Consider the following 20,712-nt stretch of genomic DNA (forward strand, 5'->3'; position numbering starts at 1 on the left):
CACTATTAATTAAGTCATAGTTGAGTCCCTTTATGAGATAAACATGCACAGCTAATTAATAATCAATGATATGGCAACTGTGTGTACAGAACAAATACGAAAAGAAACACATATTCTGTGTCCCTACATATGCCAAGCAGAATACAAAGAGTAAATGTGTGTTTTAAAGCTGAAGTCCTTTAAAGGTCATTTATATTAATTTTTCTCACACTGCTATTGCACACAAAAAACAACCTTTCCTCTTGTTGCTAAAATGCCTTTGCCAGTGTACCTATTTAGTTCAGTTTATATAATTATTAAAAATATTTGTTCTTAATCTTAGAATTCACTTTCTCAAAGCTTGGGATTTATGGAAGATGGAAATGAGCTCTTTTTTTGTTTTCTTAACTGGAGGGTGGGGTGGAAGTTCTACCATAAACCCTTTCTCATTCTTCCCATTTTCATCATCTGCATCACCAGGGGAGGTGGGCAGCTAAAAGGTAAAATACTTTTGCTCTGTCCACATAGCCTGCAAGCCTGCACTGGAACTAGTCCTCTAGACCAGTTTGGGTTTTATACCACTCAGTATCCACCCATTTCCAAAACATCAGAGAATTTGGAGTCCTCTCAATAATGAGAAAAAGCAAATGGAAAAAAAAAAAACCAAATTCCTGGGCTTTTCCCTGAGTGAACAAGTACCACATAAGGGGACAAGCAGCTCGAAAACCTGCACTATGTCTTGCAAAGCTTATGATCCTTTTTGCTATTTTCACCCAAATTGAGTGAAAAAGACCAACATTTCCTATTTTCAAAGGCATCTTTGGCAAGAGGCATTCCAGCTTTAGGCTCCATGCTGCAATCCCAAACATGACTCTCTGTTATTTCAAACCACAAGACCACCAGTTTGCACTCCTTCTGCTTTCTCTTCAGTTTCCATACGCAAGTGCTAATATGCAAAGGTTTGTCTCTCTCTTTTTAAGCGTGTTTTTTCTAGCTGTGTTTATAACACGATGAAGCTGCAGCAGGCAAACCTGTGCCCCTGCCAGGAACTGCATCTGCACAAGGGCTTCTACCACACACCTGATGCCACGTGGGTGAAGTGTGGGAGGAACCTGCAGTACACACACATACATCTCAGCTGTTCCTAGTATACTTGAAAAATACAATGCCATTCTTAAGGAACTGCAGTAGCTACAGGTTTTGTACCAGAATAAAGCATATTAAACACTTGCGGATTTTGAGTGCTACAAGACCTTTACTCAGCCCTCCTGGAGTGGACCCTACCTCATAGCAGAGGAAAAGTTCAAGCCCCCATAACCTCTCATTTCCCCTGTGCTTTCACCACCTACCTTCCTCATTTGAATGATAACATGTTGCTTTTGAATAGCTATTAAGACAATTAGTCTGACTCTAAGTAGAAGGAGTTCAGCATCCCTCCATCTGAGACCTACCATGAACCTTTCTCCAACAGCTTTCCTTCACTCCAGGTCACCCATTTCAGAAGCTGACTACATGTCACACTTTTTAAAAGCTAGCCTTTTCTCTGCTTACAGCCTCTGGCACATGTCAGGACTTATTCTCTCATTTATTTTCTGAACGACAGGCTAACATACCACTAGCACTATCACCACTACTACTACTAATGCTAATGCTAATGATAATGATGCTGCTGATGATGATGATGATAATAATAATAATAATAATAATGCAGTTGAAGCTACACCCACTACCTGCACCCAGGGCAGTAATTTCAGCAGTGTCAGTCCTGCTGCAGAAGAAAGCAGGACATGAACTCTTCTCCTGCAGTGCCCTAATGAAGACCCAGCACAGCTGACGAAACCTCAAGGCCTTGAACATACCCAAACTAGGTTTTAATGCAATCATGGTGCCTGCACACCTATAGTCCTCCCACGTGTCAATCTGGGTGAAAACAGGCTTAAATAGAACCTCGTTCTTAAAATCCATATACATGCACGAAAACGGAAAGATGCTGCCTCCATCCATCTGAGGCAAAGGAATCGCGCTATTCTGGTACTGCTCCTGGTAGTGTGGGTTGCACTGGTGGTTACCGCAGCAGAGGTTTGCAGTCCAAGGGGCTGGGGTGACACGTGCTGCAAGCAGTCCCGCTGCTGGAAAACAGCTCCCAGGGATTTGTCTGAGCGGCCCCCGCGGGCCCAGGGCTCTCCCTGCCCGCTTTGCTGTGCCAGACTGAGCTGCGGGGGCCGTACAGGTCACCCTGGTCAGCAGCGGGTAGGTCGAGTCGGAGACCCAGCTGCCCTTAAGCAGATCCGCTGGAAGGTTTCACTTCCACCGGGGTCATTTGACAGAGAATGCCATGCTTGATGTCTACTCTTTCGGGGTTAAAGAAAAGGGAAATGGCCGCTAATTTCAGGTGCCCATAGGAAAACATGTAGCGTTTCTAGCGCAAAACCATTCTAAGCAAGCTAGTTGCCTTCGGGTTTCTTGTTTCTTAGCGTTACGATAAGCTGATTTCTGCGTTTCCAGTTACCCGTTCACCTCCGGCAAGTGCTTGGACTCCTCTGAAAAGCACAGAACGCGAAAAATATGGAGAGGAGCTTGCAGAGGCGAAACGGACATAGAAATGCGTGGAACAGCTACAGCAGAGGCCGTGGTGGCTTTGCTAATCCGCATCCTCGCGGCGTGGATGCCGGAGTAGTATCTCCCATCCCTTTTTAAAGCAAATAAAAGGCATTTTCTTTAAAGGGGAAAGGTATTTTACCCCCTACACCAGAATGCTGGCCCAAATGAATGCTTTTTCATGCACACTAGGACCGCGATGCCCGTTATCACCTTAGGTACCAAAGTGATTAGGTGCTCCGGTGACCCACAGCCCCTTCCCACCCCTCCGGCCGCTCCTGCAGGCGTGACCGCAGCCCTCGCTGCCGTAACGAGACGCTTCATTCGGGGAAGCACGTCCTAATCTCGGCTACCAGACTCTTCTCTACCTGTGCATGCACGAAACCAGTAACACCAGGATTGTGATGCTGCCTTTGCCGCAGGTTGGTTATATTGAGGAGAGGGGGGGTGTGCGCCTCTCAGACGCTTCCAACACCTACATTTGCCTCTAGAATAAAAAAAAAAATGAGTCTTGGAGCACAGGTACGTTGAGCCCCTAGGATCAACGAGGTACCTCCGACCTGGCCGTCCCTACAATCCTAATGAAGCATCAGTGCTGCCGCCAGCAGCCGCTGCCGTGTCCAGAGGAGATGCCAACAATCACAACGCTAAACACTGCGAAACAGCCCGGCCGAACTTCCCTCCCTCACTGGGCCTCTGTTCAAGCAGAATAGTTAGAGCACAACCTAACAATTCCCTAATACAAGGGGATGCGTTGAGATATACGTTATCTCAGCAGTCACTCTGATTTTTTTTTTTAAATTATATTTTATTTTATTTTATTTAAAGTTTAACTTACCCTTCTGGTCACCAACTTTCTTTGTGGTTCACTGTAAGGATCGCTCTCCAAGAACAAAAAAGAAATCTCAGAGCTTTGATAGAGACTCTGGATGAAATTAAGAACTTCAAACCCCAGATTTTTGAAAAGAAAAACAGATGTCCTGTTTGTTGAATATAAATAACTCCGTACGTGGAAACCTTTTTTTTTTTTTTTTTTTTTTTTACGCTGCATTAAATTTTATTTAATGCTGGGTGCATTTAAACTAAAAAAAAAGGAAGGGGGGCAGCAGAATATGTGGGTGACAAACCTCTAAATCTTTTCCCCTCTCGAAAGAAACAGGCAGACGGGAAACCCTTCATCTAGATGAAAGTGTTCAATGTGTTTCCTAGCAGACCTGAGGAGCCTGCCCTGGTCAGAGCGGCAGCGAGGGGGAAGCGGGAGAGGGGTGCAGGAGGAGCCGCTCCGGCCCCGCAGCGCTGCCCAGCAGGTGCCGGGCGCTCGGAGCTGCCCCCGGGGTGACTTACGTGAGGACATAGTTGACGCTGACGATGCAGTGAGGGCGGGAGGAGCGGCTGTTGTGCACGATGGTGGCGTAGCTCTGCACCCACACCCAGCCGCCGTGCTTGGCCAGGAAGCGGTAGTACTTGGTGGTCACTTGCCCTTTCACCAGCACTGCGGGGAGAAAGCAAGGGAGAGCCTCAGCGCGGCTCCCGCCTCGGCTTCCATCGGCTCCGGGAAGGGGATGCGCACACTCCAGCCCTCCGTGGGCGAGGAGAGGGACTGGGAAGCCCTTGGCATCACGCAGGGATGAAGCGTAGACGCCCGTGGGCAAGGGTGGTGGAGACCCCCAGGCAAGGCTGGTCTCGGTCCCCGAGAGTCGGGACATTAATTATCGAAGGCTGTTCGGGGAGATCGGTGGGGTACGGTGAGCAGGACTGGGGCTTGAATACACCGTACCCACCCCCACCCCGACATAGCGTCATCAAGATTTAATTCTATAAATCTGGCTTTGGGTTTTATCTCTTCTAGTTACATTCTCTGTAAGGAAACTTACCGGAAATTAATATCCTTTTTATTCATCTATCCATGTATTAATGTCATCATGATATCAAAATAGAATAAAGAACATCACTCCAAACTGGGCTCACTACTGCGGTCAAAATTAGATACACATATAAGATTTGTGAGCCTTGGTGGAAGTGGAACAAACGTATTTGAATTTCACTGGCACGTCTTTTTGGAGCAAGACAAAAGGTTTTTTCCTAACCGGAATTTGAACTGAACTGAGTGTCTGAGGTTTGTGCAGTGGAGTTTTTGTCCTACAAATGAGAGCTGAGGAGACGAAAACGGCCTTTCATTGAGATCTCCTCCACCTCCATCTCCCTCCTGCCTCCTGCTCAGACTTCTGTCTCTAACGACATCCATCTCATTTAAACCTAATGCAGATTTTGTTTATTCTCCCCTCCAGTGAGTTGGCTTTTCCCGTTATGGCTAAAGGTAAATCCTAACAAACCCAAAATCCACCTGCAGAGGAAGGAGCGGGGCAGGGTCTCTGCAAGAACGCTATCTCCTTACACAAATGATGGGCGCATCGCAGGTGGAAGGTGTCACAGCCATGGACATGGTGATAAAGGGTCTTCTCTATCAAGTCCTGGGGCTCATAACCTGTTAGCTCAGCTACCCTGCAAGAGATACAAACAGCAAATGTCAGTGGGTGAGAGAACAGGATAGGAGGCCTGAGAGAGAAGAAGGGAGGGGCTAGGCGATTTGGAAATAACCCCGGCTCTACCTGGAATCTAGGAATATGAGCTTCATGTCTAGGCTGGCCCGAAACATGAACATATTGCTGTGAAGCTTGATCTCTGTCACGGCGCTGGGTGGCAGCGAGTGGCCCACGGCGACCAAGCCAACGTTTTGGTAGCAGCCGTCGAAGGGAGACATGTCCAGGCTGTACTGGCGGATCTTCAGGTACCCGCTGCAGTGAATGACCTGCCGGTGACACAGAAAAGCTTGGGGGCTGCCTGGAAGGGTGGGGGGATGCTGTGACAGACGCCCCTGCCCGCGGAGGGGACCCGGAGGGCGGCTGGTGACCCGCTCCGGCAGAGCCGCAGCCTGGTTGGGGTTTTTTCCGTACGAGAGTTCAACAGTGATCTACGGCCCATTAAAGTCAACGACTTTTTTTCTTTTTTTTTTTTTTCCACTGACTTAAGTGGTTTTTGGACCACCTCCTAACTACGCTTTTATTACTCTTCTAAAAAGGGACGACGCGGAAGTGCCAGGGCAGCTACAACTTTGTAATGAAGAGTGTATGCGACTGAGAGAAAGAGTTTACATGTGTGCATATGTCACATGTGTAAGATATGTCTACTATATGGATAGAGCAGATGCAGTCCGTAGCCAGAACATACTTTGGACTAAGATTTAGGTATGTCTCCTAACGTATCCTTGCATAAGACTGCTGTGTACTTCCACCCTTACTTTTCCTTATGAGGGTGTTTCTTCCTGGAGCGGTTTCAACAGACGTTCTTGTTTTACGGCACATCGTGGCACAACATCTCCTTGGGTTACAGGTACCCCACTCAACGCTCGTCGGCGTTGTATTTTGCAGCTGAGGCAAAAACAGAAACTCTGAGCAGAAGTTTGTGAAGCACCTGAGCAAAAGCCTTGACTTGGAGAGATGCCCCTGAAGCTGGCGAGTTACCCAATAAGGGAATAAATTAACCTAGGGCTCCCATTGTGTCACCTGACAGCTTCCCAGACGCCTCGGGAACCTCAGCGGTTGTGGGACGTTCAGTTTAAAAAGCGAAATAAAACAACAGGAAAAAAAAAAAAAAAAAAAAGGCGCCACAGGGAGCTCGATTGCTGGTTTTGTGGTTTGAGCTCTTTAACCTGAAACTCTGAGAGAAATTCTGGCTCTGAACCACATGAAAGAGAAGAGGATCAGGCTGGGACAACCCCCGCGGGTAGAGGGTTCATCCCCGCTCCCGTCCCCGATTTCACCGCCCGTCCAACGTGCTCGGCAGGAGCAGGGACGGTGGGGGGATGGAAGGATGGATGGGAGGATGACAGGGAGGGGGGAGGGAGAGAGGGTCCTGGCCGTGGGCACGCACCTTGTAGCCCCCGCAGGTCAGCCCCGCATTCCTCTTGGCCAGGACGCACTTCATCCTCAGGAAAAAGGATCTCTCGATCTCGTACTCTGGGAGGGGGGAGAGGCAGAGGTGGGAGTGAGCCGCGGTCTCCGCCGCCCCACCACGGCCGGGCACGGGCGGGGAGCTGCGTGCTTCGCTGTGTACTTTACCCTGCACGAAGTGCGAGTGGTAGGGCTGGTGGGCAGTGAGCACCGCCGTCATCTCGTCGTGGTCGGCGGGGTGGATGTACTCGTAGATGCTGTTGCCCGTCAGCTCTACCTGTGAGAGAGGAGGAGCAGGAAGGGGAGGAAGGGTTCATGGCCGGCACCGCTCACTCTCCCCTCACGCACCTCCCCTGTCGTTTGGGGGTCGGGGGGACACGGGACAGGCAGGCTGGCAGCGCCCCCCCAGCGTACCTGCGACAAGCCCAGGTGCACCGAGGCGGTCTCTGAAATGTACATGATCTTGCCGTCTGGAGCCACGACAAATATGAAACCGTCCAGCGTCTGCAGGAAAGGGTCGAGGGGTGAGAAATATAAATATATTGCTTGGGAACGTGATTTAGTAGTAGACAGGTGCGGTTGGAGATAATAATCTCTAAGGTCTTTTCCAAGCTAATGATTCTATGATTCTAATAGATAAGTCCACCCATGAAGGCGGGTAGACCCGTGAAGTATCTGTCCCCGTATTTTAGCAAACGGGCATCCCTCTTCAGGCTGTGATTATTCAAAAAGTTGGAAGAAAACGTGCAAGTCCTGGGTAAGAATCTTTCCAAAGCTCTTAGACTCTTGAGGTACAACCTGCTTCTCAGAGGTATCCAGCTCAAAAGGTCCCGGTAAAGCAAAATGCCCAGGAAGTACCGAAGAAGAGCTTCAGGCTACCCAGTGATTGATAAGTCGATCCTAGAACTCTTAAGCATTTCTATCCCATTCTAAATACCACTGGGGGGCTCAGCTCTTGATTATTTGCTAAGGAGACATTGAGCGAGCGAGGAGAATCTAAAACTCTCAATAAGTAAACTAATTTATTTATCAGAATTTAGCTGGCACGTTTCAGCAGACATAGAGGGGCCTTCTCGGTGTGCCAAGAGCAGGCTCCCAAAAGGCCACATAACCCTACCAAAAATGTGTGGTGACCGTAAGAGTTAATATTCATTAATAGTTTAGAGAGCAGTGAGTTTTCAAACGTGTCCTACGTCTTTCGTGTCTGTGCCCATTTCTGTGCCTGCTGAGCCCAGGGCAGCCTCCCCCAACCTGTCTCTAGAACCTCTCCCTGTCCCCACACCACCCTGAAGTCCAGCGTATTGCTGGGACTTGTCACCTTGCCAGTAATTTGGGGGAAAGTCATATTCCTGCTGTCTGGCACACCGGGATATGCTATGAACCCCTCGCTGAGGATCTTGTGTTGGCTAGTGCTGGGGCAAAGGACCCGGAGGGACCAAACCACAGATCCATTATATCACACGACATTTAGCTGCGACGGTTCATTTTTCTGAAGTCCTCCTTTCACTTTTTTTTTTTTTTTTATTAAACATGTGAACAGTTAAAAATTAGTCAAGGTGGCAATTAAAGGCTCAGAAGAAGGAATGGTTTCTTTAATCATTAATACCATATGACTGTCGTTTCCAGATCAGTACCTGCAAAAGATGGGATCCCAGTTCTCGTCCAACATTATCCAGCGGGCTGGTTCGGCTAGAGTGGCCCCAGGCTTCTCCAAGTCCTGTTTATTTAATACACACAAAAAAAAGTAAAATGAAGAGATGAAAAGTTGACTATGATGGCCTGCTGGAGAGGCACTTTTTTCCTCTTTTTTTTTTTTTCTTTTTTTGTTTGTATTCAATCTAATACACGTGCACTTATAATCTTCGGGAAACTAGACACGATTTCGTTGCAGAAAGTAACCTCTTTTGTGGATTTTTTTACAAGACCTATCTCCCGTGAGAGAAAAATACCTATTTTGAGTCAACGGTGAAGTTACTCCCCGAGACCTAAGCGAAATAGCATGCTAGATAAAAGGGCTTTCCAGTGCTGCCGTCGGCTACTGGGAACTGGCTCCCTGAACTTGGGGAAAGCGCCTTTCTCCTACCATCACCGAAGGGATCTTGGACAGCACTGGGAGCTATTTAAAATAAAAGAAAGGAGTATGCTGGAGGAAGCCTTCGATGTCGAGAGAAGGAGGTGCTTAACGTGGCTCGACGGTGTCTGGGAAGAGAAAGCTCTCGACGGCGGAGGGGCCAGCGTCGTGGAAGGGTCCCGGCAGCAGCTGAGCCCTGCCTGCGGGTGATGCCTTCCCCTGCAGAAGGCAGAGCTCGGCCGCAACCTGCCGGGTAATTAGCCAGCAGCGTTTGGAGGGAGAGAGATAAGGATGGGCTTAGACCCCCTGCTCGCCAGACATCACTTTCCAGTTTGATCTGTGACCTCCTGCCTCTTTCTGTCTTCGGGGCCACAGTTCTCTCACCTGGAAGATTTGTAATTACCTGTTTGGGGAGGGAGAGAGGAGCGAGCAGATGCGACTCCTCCAGCTCTCGCCGAGCCCCGTCTTAAAACGTTTTCCCTTTTAGAGATCCCCACTCAAGCCCACGAAAAGCAAACTACCCGTGGCTGAGCCGAGCGCGGTTTCAAGACGTTTCCGAGGCGGCCCATAAAAGCCACTGACGGCAGGGACAGCCCAACCTCCTGCCCCACGAAGCCAGGTCTCCGGGATTCACCTCCCTCCTCACCATCCCTCCTCTGCTCTGGCAGGTGAGATGATCACGCCTGCAGAAGGTGTGATCTGCCTCCAAATAGCCCTCTCCAGAAATGAATTCCTCCGGACTTGTTTCATGTTTCAGACATCACTTTGTTTTCTCCTAGTCAAAGTGAGGAGGAAGAAAAACCAGACAGGAATTACTTTACCGGAGTAAAACTACTTGTGGGTGATGTCTTTTCGCAGTATTGTTGCTGAGATAGTTTAAACGGGACAGTGAAAAGCCTTTTACGCTTATGCTATGAAATACGGCTCAGCCTGACACGCACAGACACTAAGATAAAGTAAGAGGATGAAAAAAAATTACAAATCCTGAATGATGGCCGAATGGCCCCGGGGAGGGGAGAGCCAAGCCGGCGAGGTCTCCCTCCCTCAGGGAGGTTTCGGGGAAGGCAAGACCCCATTTTCCAGCTATTTCGAGGCAAAGGGGAGAGGTGGTGACAGCAGGCAGCCGCTGGCATCCCTCACCATTGACTGGCTTCATCAGGTGTTTGCCGGTCTAAACAAAGCTAACGATTTGCTCCGCGCTGTTCGAACGGGCCATCCCACAGGGCATCACCAGCCCTTCCCACCACCTCAGCGCCAGAGCGACATGTCCCTCTCATCCTCTCCTTTCACTCTCTTCTCCCCCTTTGCTCGTCTACCTCTTCACGTCAGTTTGTCTCTTCCCCCCTCCAACACTTCTCTCCTCCCTTCCTAACTTCACCGCCCTACAAAGGCAGGGGCATCTTCCTGGCCTGCCCCCCCTCTTTTGCAGCTGCAGCTTGTATCCAGCGCCAGGTGCCAGCCAAAACAAGGCTCCTTCCCATTAATTTCTCCACTCCAATTAACGGGGACCTTGTCTCTTCTTTCCGGGTCCCTGCGCTTCACTTCCCCCTGCGCCCTGCGGAGAGAGTGACCCGCGGGGGCTCCATAGGCACCTCCGCCTTCCTTCCCTCTCAAGAACCCAGACACCAGGACGGAGGGTCACCCCCGTCCCCTGAAATCAGTATGGAGCTGGTAAATCTTGCGCAGCTTCCAGGAAAAGAAAGAATCCCCCCTTTCTATTTGTTTTCCCCTAACTCCTGGGTGGTTTCTCTGCTGGGGAGCCAGGACGCCCCGTCAGAGGAGAGGCACCAGGGCTGCTCACTGGGACGTCCCCCAAACTAGAAGGAAACCTGAATGACAGATATCTGTATTCAGAACTAAATCTGCGGTCCCCGCTTATGATTTAAGTTGCTTATTAATCGAAGTTTACGGCTCTGGTCCTTCTTCTTCTAAAAGGGAAAATAACCCGACCCCGGCGGGTCAATGAGCAGCTCGTGGTTAACTTCCCCCCGGAAAGGCGGCTCTTCCCGGGGCGCCGAACTTCCAGCTGTGCGGAAACCCCGCTCTGCCGGGCTGTCTGGTAATGGTTTATAATTAAACGTTCTCGCTTGTCTACCTGAACCGGCTTTTTGAAATCCTGTCACATGAGACTGTTCTTTGTGTACTTCGCAAAAGTTTAGGCTCTTTCAAGTCTGAGGCTATTTCTGTTCGTTGCCAATCCCTGCCTCTCCCAAACCGACGGGCTCTCCCTGATGTTCCTTAAATACTCTTCTTTAAGATTATACGAGAAAAACTCTCCATTAATATTCCCTTTTATTTTTTTTCCTGTGCGTTCGCTTAAACATCCAATTTCCTTTTATCGAAGGGGCAAACTGTGATTTCTTGCACTTGACCTACCGCAGAAAATTCTGCAAATCCTTTGATTGTCTATTTAAAACAAAACAAGGAAATCAGCTCTCCCTTTTGCTTCAGGATTACGCTTGGAAACAAGATCTAAAGATTCTCTTGTAATTTGGAGAGCCAGCAGCATAATAGGTTTGGAATAGAAACAAGCAGCTTTGCGAGGGGAAGGATAACTAAATCGTTTTTAGGCAAAGGATTTTCCCAGCTAAAGTGGCCGAAGACAAAGCAAAACATAATCTGTTTTGGAAGATTTCCAAGATATACCACATTAACCTTAGCAGATAAAATTCGCTTTCTTCTCTGCATCCCCTCCCCCACCAAGGTCTGATTTATCATATTTACATAAGTAGCCTTAGAAGGGGTGTATCTATTATGGATCTAAGGAGCTAGCGAGTTCACATTTCATTTGGAAATAGAGGCGAAGTTTTACTGTTGCTTAATACTTGATGCATTGTAGAACCATTTCCATTTAAATACCCCCGACCGGCGGATTACCTCAATGGACTGGCTGCATGAGTTTTGCAATTTCCTGAAAATGAGATTTCGATTTATAAAACAAGAAACCAATTAGTAACCAAATGAGGCGAAGTAGATCCACTAAAATTGACCTAATCCCACAGGCAACATTTAGGCCAGTTCCTGGCGAATGAATGATGAGCAATCGCCTTGCCTAAGCTCAAGGCATCATCCAGCTGTGCTATTCAACCAGCAAAAATAAATGGATCGAGCTTTTCTTTCGGAATGAGTTTGATACTCTTGACAAAATGTAGATTATAGGCTCCTATCTAGCAATCTCCTCCACTCGAGGGTTTTTTTTTCCTAAGAAGATAAACAATTTGGGCCACAGGAAAGTGTCCACCGTAAGAAGGAAGGGAGGCGAGGAGGGCAAGGCATTTTATCCAGGTTCTTGCTTAGTTTGCGAGCAACAGTCTCGTTACCTAGTAGCATGCGCAGAAACTGCGCGGATCCTGCTCGGAACGAGCGTGCTGACTCATCGTTTCTTTCAGCTCTTCCCAATGGAAAACCACTGCTCTTTCCACCTCAAAAAGCATCTCCATCTGTTTAATGGGATAGCTACACTGGCAAGTTCAAGTGAAATGTCTTCTCCCCAGCCGTGCCCACCCCCGGCGCTGAGCCGCCCCCCCCTTCAAGCAGCCTGTCCCCCAAGCCGGGCTCATGGCCAGCGTTGGCCCTGTCCTTCCCATCATCGTTCGATTGCTGCAAGCCTTGATGCGGGCAGCCAATGGAGGGGTTGGGTGAATATCATCTCTACCCGGCAGCGATATTGTCGCAAGGAGCTCCTCTATCCCACGGAAGGGGGAAGGCACTCCTCAATCATCTCTGATTTGATCTAGGCAAAGACGGAGGAAGGCAGGCGCAGGGAAATGAGACTCCAGGAGGCCAGGGAAGCTCCTTGGCCCTGGCTGATCTCAGGGTTCCTCGTCCCTCTATGAGCATCTGCAGCGCAGAACTTACCTCTACCCCTTCCTTTGTCTGGCAGTAGCAAAGGGGGGCGGGGGTAGGTGGTAGGGGTGGGGTGGCCAGAAGATGCAAGCCCTTATCTACTTTGTTGATTTGCCAGCTTTTAAAAGCGGTCTCTACGATTTTCCCAGCGGACTCTCCGTCACGAAATCTCAGCGCAATCCGGATGGACGGTAGCGAACACAACGGCAGGACGGGCGATTTGACGTCCCCGTTCAAAATTTACTTAGTGGGGAGCTCAGCCTGAGCTCCAAACCCTCCTTCTTTGAGGGACAAGACCCTTGGGACCCCCTCGCAGGGACTTTCCTGGCCGCACGGCCCGGCCAGGCTCACGGGCGATGCCCACGGAAGCCGTGCACGCCCGATAGAGAGTTTTCTGCTGCAGGCGATGGGAAAACGGGTAGAGGAGTGGGAGTCTCGCCTGGAGGCAGCTGGGGGGGCTCTGGGCTCCGTCCCGCCGGGACAGCAGCGGCGGCTCTTGCCTAAGCTGGGTTCAAGGAGCTCCACCGCGCTTTTCGCTTATAGGCGCTTCTTAAAACTCTCTCTCCGACCCTCCCCAGGGCTCTGCCCGCCGAGGCCCGGGGGGATCTCCACTCGCTTTTGTCGCGGTGCGTTCGCTTTGCCCTTTGAACAGCCGCTCTCTGCCCCTCGCGGCGCAGCAGGGATGCTGACCCTGCGGAGAGCGAGGGACGCGGCACCTTCCGCCCCGGGGCTCGCCCCTTCCCTGCGGCACCGAGGCAGGCGGGGGCCCTGCAGCCTTCGCCGAGATCGAGGAGGGGCGGCCCGAGCCCCGAGCCCCTCGCCGGCTTCGAGCAACCTGTTTGGCGGAGCCGCTCGTAAAGCTTTACAGCGGGCACGGGCGTTTCATCTCCCCGTGCAGCAGAGCAGCACCTTTCCTATCTCCCCATCGCCCCTGCTGCCTTTTGTCCCTCCCTGCAGCTTCCCTGGGGAGATGCGAGGCATGGATGGTTTTTTTGGGGAGGGGGAAGCAAGACAGCTCAGTCCCCATCTCCAAGGCTGTCGTTTCCCCCCGATATCCAGGGAAAAAAATAGGAAATAACAGCACCGGGAGACGCAGGGACAGAAGCCATGCATCCTAGTTACCGGGAAATGAAAAGGCAACTGGATATTGTATCGAAGAATTAGCTCGATTCGATTAACCATTTAATTAAATAGCCTACCGCCAGCGCTCCATTTTGCCATTGCTTAACGCCCGACAGGACTGATTTCTCAGTTAATTTAACAGGCGGTGGTTAATGATAACTCAAAATCTCGGCCCAATGAGGCTTCTGTGAAGAAGTGGGTCGCCGTCGGAGGGTTCAGATGAAATGGAATAAGCTATGTTTAAAAAAACACCGCTGATCATTTCCAACTGCCTGCGGATGCCATTAGCAAGGTTTTGTAAAGATTTATTATCTCGATAAATCACATGTGTTCATTTGAAGCAGAAATAAGTTAGCATCCCGCTTTCTTTGTAAAAATAATAAGAGAGAGAAAAAGTCATGTTGACTAAACAAACAACCCTATTAAGAAAACGGTAGTGGAAATAATGCTCTTGAAAGAAATACCAGCATTTTGGCACACACGGGCAATGGAATGGTGCTCTGAAAAGCAAACAAACAGAACCGTGCCCAAATTGGACAGACGGGAGAAAAATCAGGGGAAATTTTCGAGAGCCAACTCCTTCTTCACTTCTACAGTAGATGCAAATTCAAGCAGTCCTTATTCCAAGAAAAGAGGAAAGGGTTTGCACCAACTCACTCGCGAACACACACTATTTGTATGCAAGTTGAAAAAATTCCTTCAACGGCCTCCAAACAGCCGTATGTTACTAAGAAGGGATTTCTAAAGAAAACATCGTTTTATCCACCCGTCTCACTGAGTATTCTCTTTTAACACATAAATCTGCTTTTTCAACGATCACGGTAACTGTTTAGTTCTGCACTTCACATTTTAAGTTCACATCAAAACTGGAATTAAACAGAGGGGCAGCGTGGAGAGTAAACTGCACCTTAAATGAGAAAAACTTCTGTAAGAAAATAAACACTGAAACCTAATGCTCAATCATTTCCCTTAGCAGTAAGAAAAACAGCATTAAATCACCTATCCACGTGGGAAACGGATTTTTTTTCCCCTGCTGATCTCTTCCCCCTTTAAAATAAAACAGGATTAAGGGTTTCAATATTGAAATGTTAACCATCCTGATTCGGCAGAAGTTTATGTAAATGGAGCTTCTGCTTTTGTGTCAAAAATCAAAATCCTTTCCTCACCGAAACGATCCTTCTCCACTGAAACAGAGACTGCCCACCGTCCTCTCCCCTCTCTGTTAGCGTGAGGAGGATGGGATCCTGAAAATATTCCTGATTTAAAACAAGACAAAACAAAAAGAGCACCCCCTCAAAAAATAAAAAAAGAAAATAAAAGAAACTCCAACACCTATTTATTGTGCCAATTGTGTTTTTTCCTCTTGTTTGGGATTTTGTTTCCCCTTCACTTTTGGATACTGGCGAGGGTCAGTAAAGAATAACCCCTCTAGTTATAGCATCCGGATTTTTTTGAAAGAAAATACTTATAGGCTTTCAAGATCCCTGAGTTTTTTCCAGATTTTTTTTTTTTTTTTCAGTTACGTTACTTGGCTGTTTAATGCTAAAATGCAGGTTTGGGATTTTTTTTTTTTTTTTTTTGATGAACGTTATCTTAAGAGTGAACTTTTAGTAAGTTTTGCTGAAAAAAAAACCTCTTCGTGACTATCCTCAGCGATTTAGCAGATCTGCAGCCGTTCCAAGGGCTGTGCGATCATCGAAAACTACTCTATGCCTTGTAAGCTCCGGAGGAAGAAGTTTTAGCACTAAAAGCATGCAAGGTACCTAAGCCGCTGAACGCTTTTCGCTCTTAACAGTTTTAATCTGCTGGAAATCCAGTAAAGTGAAATCGGGGGTAGAGTGAACAACCCAGGCGTTTTAATAGCTTGTGAGAATTACACAGCCATTACGAGAGGAAGCTCGTTGAAAAATCACTGCTCGGTTTATCGAGTTTGTCCAGTGCCACCAAGTTTGTGTTAGATTTCGGGGGAGGAGACGGAAACCACACTGTGACGATTCTGTGTGTGACCCTCCTGGCATTGTGCTCCCAAAAAACTGTCTTGTTTCCAAAATGAACCTGAAATCTACCCACCTTCTCTCTCTCTCTCTAGGAAAGCTTCAGTCGTAAAAATATGCAGACAAACGCACACCGACTCTCTCCGCCTGTTCCCCTGTCTCCAGCCCCGCGTGCGCGCCGCGATGAGGAGTGTATATCTTTCCGTACGTGATTATTTACAACCGGCCCCTGTGCGAGCGCTCTCCGGGCAGATGGAAATTCGCTCTTGTACCGAGGAGAGGAGAGATGAGTTACACTGGAAGCTCAGCTCGCTCGTAAGGCAACACTTCTCTATCCTGACTCCTCCAAGATCTCTTTAAATGTATGACATGACACTTTGCCGAGCTCCCGAACCTCCCTCCAGCCTTTTGGCCAGCTCGTCGTGTCTGTCCCGACGCTTGTATCGCTCTCCTCCCCAGGGAAAACCAAGCAAACGGAACCGGTACTAAATGCATCCAACACTGCTTCTCTCTGCCTCCTACTTTCAGGAAGGCTTTTCCTTTGGATGCCTAATGTCCTTGACTGCCACTACCCTGTCTTCCCTTTCCAGGGAAGCGATGACTGCTTTTTCTGGCTGGGGAAGTCGGGAGACCAGGATCACCTCCCTCTTCCCCTCTTCCCCTCCCTGCGAGCCGGAGGAGCCGAGTGCCCGGTGCACAAGCGCACCCGCACCGGGAGCAACGGCGCCCACTCCCGCGCGGTTCCTGGAGTCCCCGCCGGCCGCCGAGATCCCGGGGAAAATCACCCGTCTCCCGGCTCGGCTCCCACGGGCCTTTGTGCCCCCCGCCTGCGGGGATGCTCTGGGATGCGGGGGGGTGCTGGGGGATGCGTGGCGGTGGCGCGTGGGGCTGCCGCCCGCCCGGCCTCCCGCAGCAGCGCTTCTCGGAGAGGCGAGCCCTTTCGTTCCCGCTCGCTGCCGTTCTTTTTTAATTTGCAGTTTGCCTTTAATTAGGCTGCGAAGGCTCGGCTGCCACCAAAGCCCCGCTTAGCCGCCCCCTCTGTCCCCCGCTCGAATTAGCATCTGCTGCGGCCGGCAGCGGCCCCGGCCCCGGCGCACTTCGCCACACGGTTCCCCAGGGCATTCAAATATCCTGCGCTGCCACCGAGGGACGGGGATCAGCTATTCTTCTCTTCCCATGATTACTCACAGCCTACAAGCAACACCATATGCTTCTTCTGATCAAACAACCCGCTACATAGGCACCAGTAATTGACGAGACCTGCTCGAAATCACGCAGAAAGGTAGCCTACTGAGACCACAGGAGTTGACAAATCACTGCTAATAATCCTTTTAGGAATATCGTGGGCATCCGAGTTTGCAATATCTTTATTTTTATAAAGTATGCGCTGACAGTATAAAGGACAAAGTCGTTCTCCTATGAACCAGAGGACTGCTCCGCATTATGATCACATAGAAAAGTGGCTCGATGGAGGATTATTACTTAAAGGTTTCATTTATCCGCTTCTTTGGTTCTAAGTGACTCGGAGATACGAAAGGTTCTTTAAAGAAACTACTGCAAGACGCACTGGATTAGCGATTACTGCTATGGACTCTAGGTGCAACAGTTCATATGTAACCTGGGGAGGGTGGTGTACCTCCCCCAGTCCAAACGACTGCCCGATTGCATATTTGCTTCCAAAAAAGTAGAATTAGGACAAACAATTCACAGACTTAATCAGGTTATTAAAAAAAAAAAAAAGCAAACAAAACAAACAGGCCCTGTACCCACTCTTGATCTGTAAAACAAAGTAGAAAAGCCAGACCAACAGACCGACCAGAGGTATAGGTACAGACAACACAGAGGGACGTGCCTATATTATGCTGTTCCTCACGGTCACACTGTTTTCAACGAAAGATGAAGTGAATGTTATTAGGTCGGAAAAAAAAGCTCTCAATACTTTCTATTTCGTGCAAACAGTATCTCAATTGATTGATCTAAAGAAAAGATTACTGAAGTATTTTTATTTTGTTTCCTGCTTCTTATGAAAACAAAAAAAAGTGAGAATACAGGAGAACTTCATTCCGACTCTCTTAACTTTCTCTGCTGTTTGTTTTTCTTGGCAGCTGGTCTAGAAGCCCCAAGACGGTCGCTTTAAATCCTAACTACTCGAAAACAAGAGCAACTTTAGGACGCTTAAGTCTGCTCTTACTAGACAGGCAGGGCTCTTGTTGCTGCCGTGGAAGTCAAGGTTAAGTTTACTGTTGCCTGACCGTGGAGGAAAATCAGGCCCAGCCTCGGATTCTGGGCTTGCAGCTTTGCGTGGGAATTGAGTATGACTGAGAACAAAACTCCCGTTAAAAATTTCTGAGGTCGATTAACGCCTGCAAACTGCCTAAAGATCCTCAGAGAGAGAGGCGTCGCATCCATGATGCGATTCGGTGTGCCTGAGTTATTTAAAGCTGTGCGTGTCTGTGTGAGCACGCCTGCACGCGTGTGCTGTACCTGTAAACCGCACCTTTGCTCGATACTTGAACTAAGGCTTTAGGACTTTGCATAGGCTTATGTAAATATTTACCCATATATTAACTCCCCCCATAGTGTGGCTATAAATAGGGGTGAATCGTCCCCTCTTTCGCCATGCACGTGTTTGGCAGGGGATGCAAATCTTGCTGGGGGAAGACAAACACCGTATGTACGTTAGCAGAACACGCAGCAAAGCTCAGTGCTTTCAAGTGTTGGCAAAAGCACTGTAGGTCCCCAAACAAACCTGCCACAGGAACCGAAGGGAAAGTGTTTACGACAGAGCAAAGTGACAGCTGAGAGCATCCTGCCTCCCGGCTCACCGCCCCGCGCCAGTTACCTTTTTCTTTTCTTTTTAAGTAAAAGCGACAAGCGACACCTGGATCGGAACGTAAAGAGGCGAATAGACATTCCCACTTACCTTCTGGAAAGACCACCCTCATTTTTAAATAGCTGGTGGTGAGTCTGATGATGGATGCTTTGTCCAGCTGAGAGGTGATAGCAGAGGGCAGAGGTAGTAATTTCGCCAGTTCGTAAAATTCACTGTTTTCTTTCTCCCGTCTGGTCCGGGCAGCATTTTTGGACTTCTCTTTCATCGTGTTTTTTTCCCCCTTCCTTCCTAAAATTTAAACTCCAGAGATTCATCCAAAGGTGGAAGGGAAACTTTCAGCTGCAATTCATCTCTCCACAATATCAGGCAGTGATTCTGAGCGCGGGCATTTCTCTGAGAAACCGTTCGGTTGCGTAAAATACAAACAAGTATACAAGACCAGAAAGGTGTTCTTAAAAAAAAAAAAAAAAAAATAATTAATTCTCTGACAAGCAGAGTCAATCGGATGGGAAAGGCATTTATCCAATGCAGCTCAGAGATTCCAAGAAACCGCAGGAAAAATAAAATGATAATGATAAAAAAGCTAGAAGCTTGCGGCACCAGACAGCAAACAAACGAGGAATTTCTGGACTTTTTTCCTACTCGTGGCTGGCAGCATAGCTCCTCGGAAGAGGGTCATAATAATCCCGTTTCTTCCCGTGATCCGCTGTCAATCCGAGGCCCCAGACGCCCGGCCGTGGGCTGCCTCCCAGGGCGCTGGGTGTCTTCTCGGGAGCCTCTGTGAAGACAACAGCAGCCCTGGGGTGAGAAAGCCGCTACACAACGCAGCAGCGGAGCCGCGAGAAAGAGTTATCAACAACCAGCCTCCGGCGGGCGAAGTATTTTCTCCCACCAGAGGGGAAAGAGAATACACACACACCAAAAAGAAAAAAAAAAAAAAAAAAAGAAGTATATTTTCCCATCTCGCGCGCCCGTGGAGGACCCTGCCCCGCACTCTCCTCCCACAGCTCTCACCCTTCCCAGCCCAGGTGTGCACCGCATGACCAGAACGAAAGAAAGCAGAGAACCAGTCCCCGGCTCCAGCCTCGGAGTATTTTTTGCTTCTTCTTTTATTTAGTTTTCCCCTCGCCTCTGGTCCTCCCCGCAGCCCCCGGCCGGGGCCGGGAGGAGGCTGTCCCGGTCGGGGGAAGAACGCTCTGCCCAGCCCTGCCGCAAGCCGGATTCCCCCCCAAACATCACATTTTTCCCAACCAAATCGTTTTCTTTTTTCCTCATTTTCCACCGGGGGGAAGCGACCCGCAGCCTAGCCCCGCTCATCACTGCGACTCCTTCCTGAGGCTGGAAGCTCGTGGTGGGTTGTGATCTTCTTTTTACCTACCTCGAGTCCCTGAGCCCGGCAGCCTGCAGAGACCTCTCCAGGGGTGAGGAGCCCAACTCTTTAATTGGTTCATTAATAGCACGGGGAAAAGTTTGCGCCTGTCACTGCTCCTCACACCGATGGGCAGACAGACATTGCTACCTCCCCATCCCCTTTATCGGCACCCACACTCTCCCTCTCACATAACGGGGGGGTCGAGGGGGGGGATGGGGTGAGGTTGGTATTAATGAAGAATCTCTAATTTGCGGCTGAGAAATGCCTAATAACTTCTTGATGGCTAAAAGCCTTTTAACACAACTTCATTTCTCTCCCAGCCCCCCATCCCCCCCACTCCCCACTCCGAGCCCTCCCTTAACGCCACTCACGGACCCTCCTCGCTCCCCATTGGCCAACCGGCCTCCCACTGGCGGCGGGGGCCGGGACGTCACCGCGCCCCCGGCACGCCCCCCTTCTTTTTCTCCCGGCGCCCGTCGCGGGAATGGGGGGGCAGTACCCCCCCACCCGAGCATCCCCGCGGCGCCTCCCCCCGCGCTTACCTGCCCATCCCGCTCCGTTGAAGTTTATTTTTGTTTATTTTGGGGTGTTAAGAGGAGTTTTGTTGGTTTTGATTTTTTTTTTTTGGCTATCGCGATCCATGGAACCCTCCAGTCTTCCCTGCCGGAGAAGAACAGTCGCTGTGGTTTGTGAGGATCCTCCCAATTCCTCACCTAAAACCCCCTAAGCAACTGTTCGTGCTTGGGAGAAATAACCTGGAGCCACGTCCCCTGTTCCCCCCCCCGCTTTAACAGGGCGCGGTGCTGATGCGCTGTGGGAGAGCGTGAACCGAGTCTCGAGGGGGAGGAGGATGGAGAAAGGTTTTAACAAATCTTGATACATGCTGGAAAAAAACAAAGAGTCTCACAAATAGACCAAAACAAAAAGAGCAACCCCCCGCAATCTTC

The 20,712-nt window shown here is 49.4% G+C and overlaps 1 protein-coding gene across 2 annotated transcripts in view; it reads right to left on the bottom strand.

Annotated features, from left to right (window-relative positions):
* The window catches only part of SIM1 (SIM bHLH transcription factor 1), a 54,253-nt gene extending 33,803 nt beyond the window's left edge, over positions 1-20,450 (bottom strand). The window contains exons 1-9 of one of the 2 annotated variants that reach the window (XM_054063755.1): positions 20,308-20,450; positions 18,484-19,171; positions 8,162-8,244; positions 6,942-7,031; positions 6,696-6,804; positions 6,508-6,593; positions 5,187-5,386; positions 4,973-5,079; positions 3,922-4,069 (exon numbers count right to left, since the gene is read on the bottom strand). In XM_054063755.1, coding sequence (XP_053919730.1) covers positions 3,922-4,069; positions 4,973-5,079; positions 5,187-5,386; positions 6,508-6,593; positions 6,696-6,804; positions 6,942-7,031; positions 8,162-8,244; positions 18,484-18,658 — 998 coding nt within the window. In that variant the 5' untranslated portion in view covers positions 18,659-19,171; positions 20,308-20,450. Of the gene's footprint in view, positions 1-3,921; positions 4,070-4,972; positions 5,080-5,186; positions 5,387-6,507; positions 6,594-6,695; positions 6,805-6,941; positions 7,032-8,161; positions 8,245-18,483; positions 19,172-19,771; positions 20,047-20,307 lie in introns of those variants that run through there. The other variant, XM_054063754.1, reaches the window with a different exon arrangement.
* Positions 20,451-20,712: the final 262 nt, after the last annotated feature.

The sequence above is a fragment of the Cuculus canorus genome, chromosome 3 (genome assembly GCF_017976375.1).
Source record: "Cuculus canorus isolate bCucCan1 chromosome 3, bCucCan1.pri, whole genome shotgun sequence".
In the NCBI taxonomy this organism is placed as follows: Eukaryota; Metazoa; Chordata; class Aves; order Cuculiformes; family Cuculidae; genus Cuculus; species Cuculus canorus.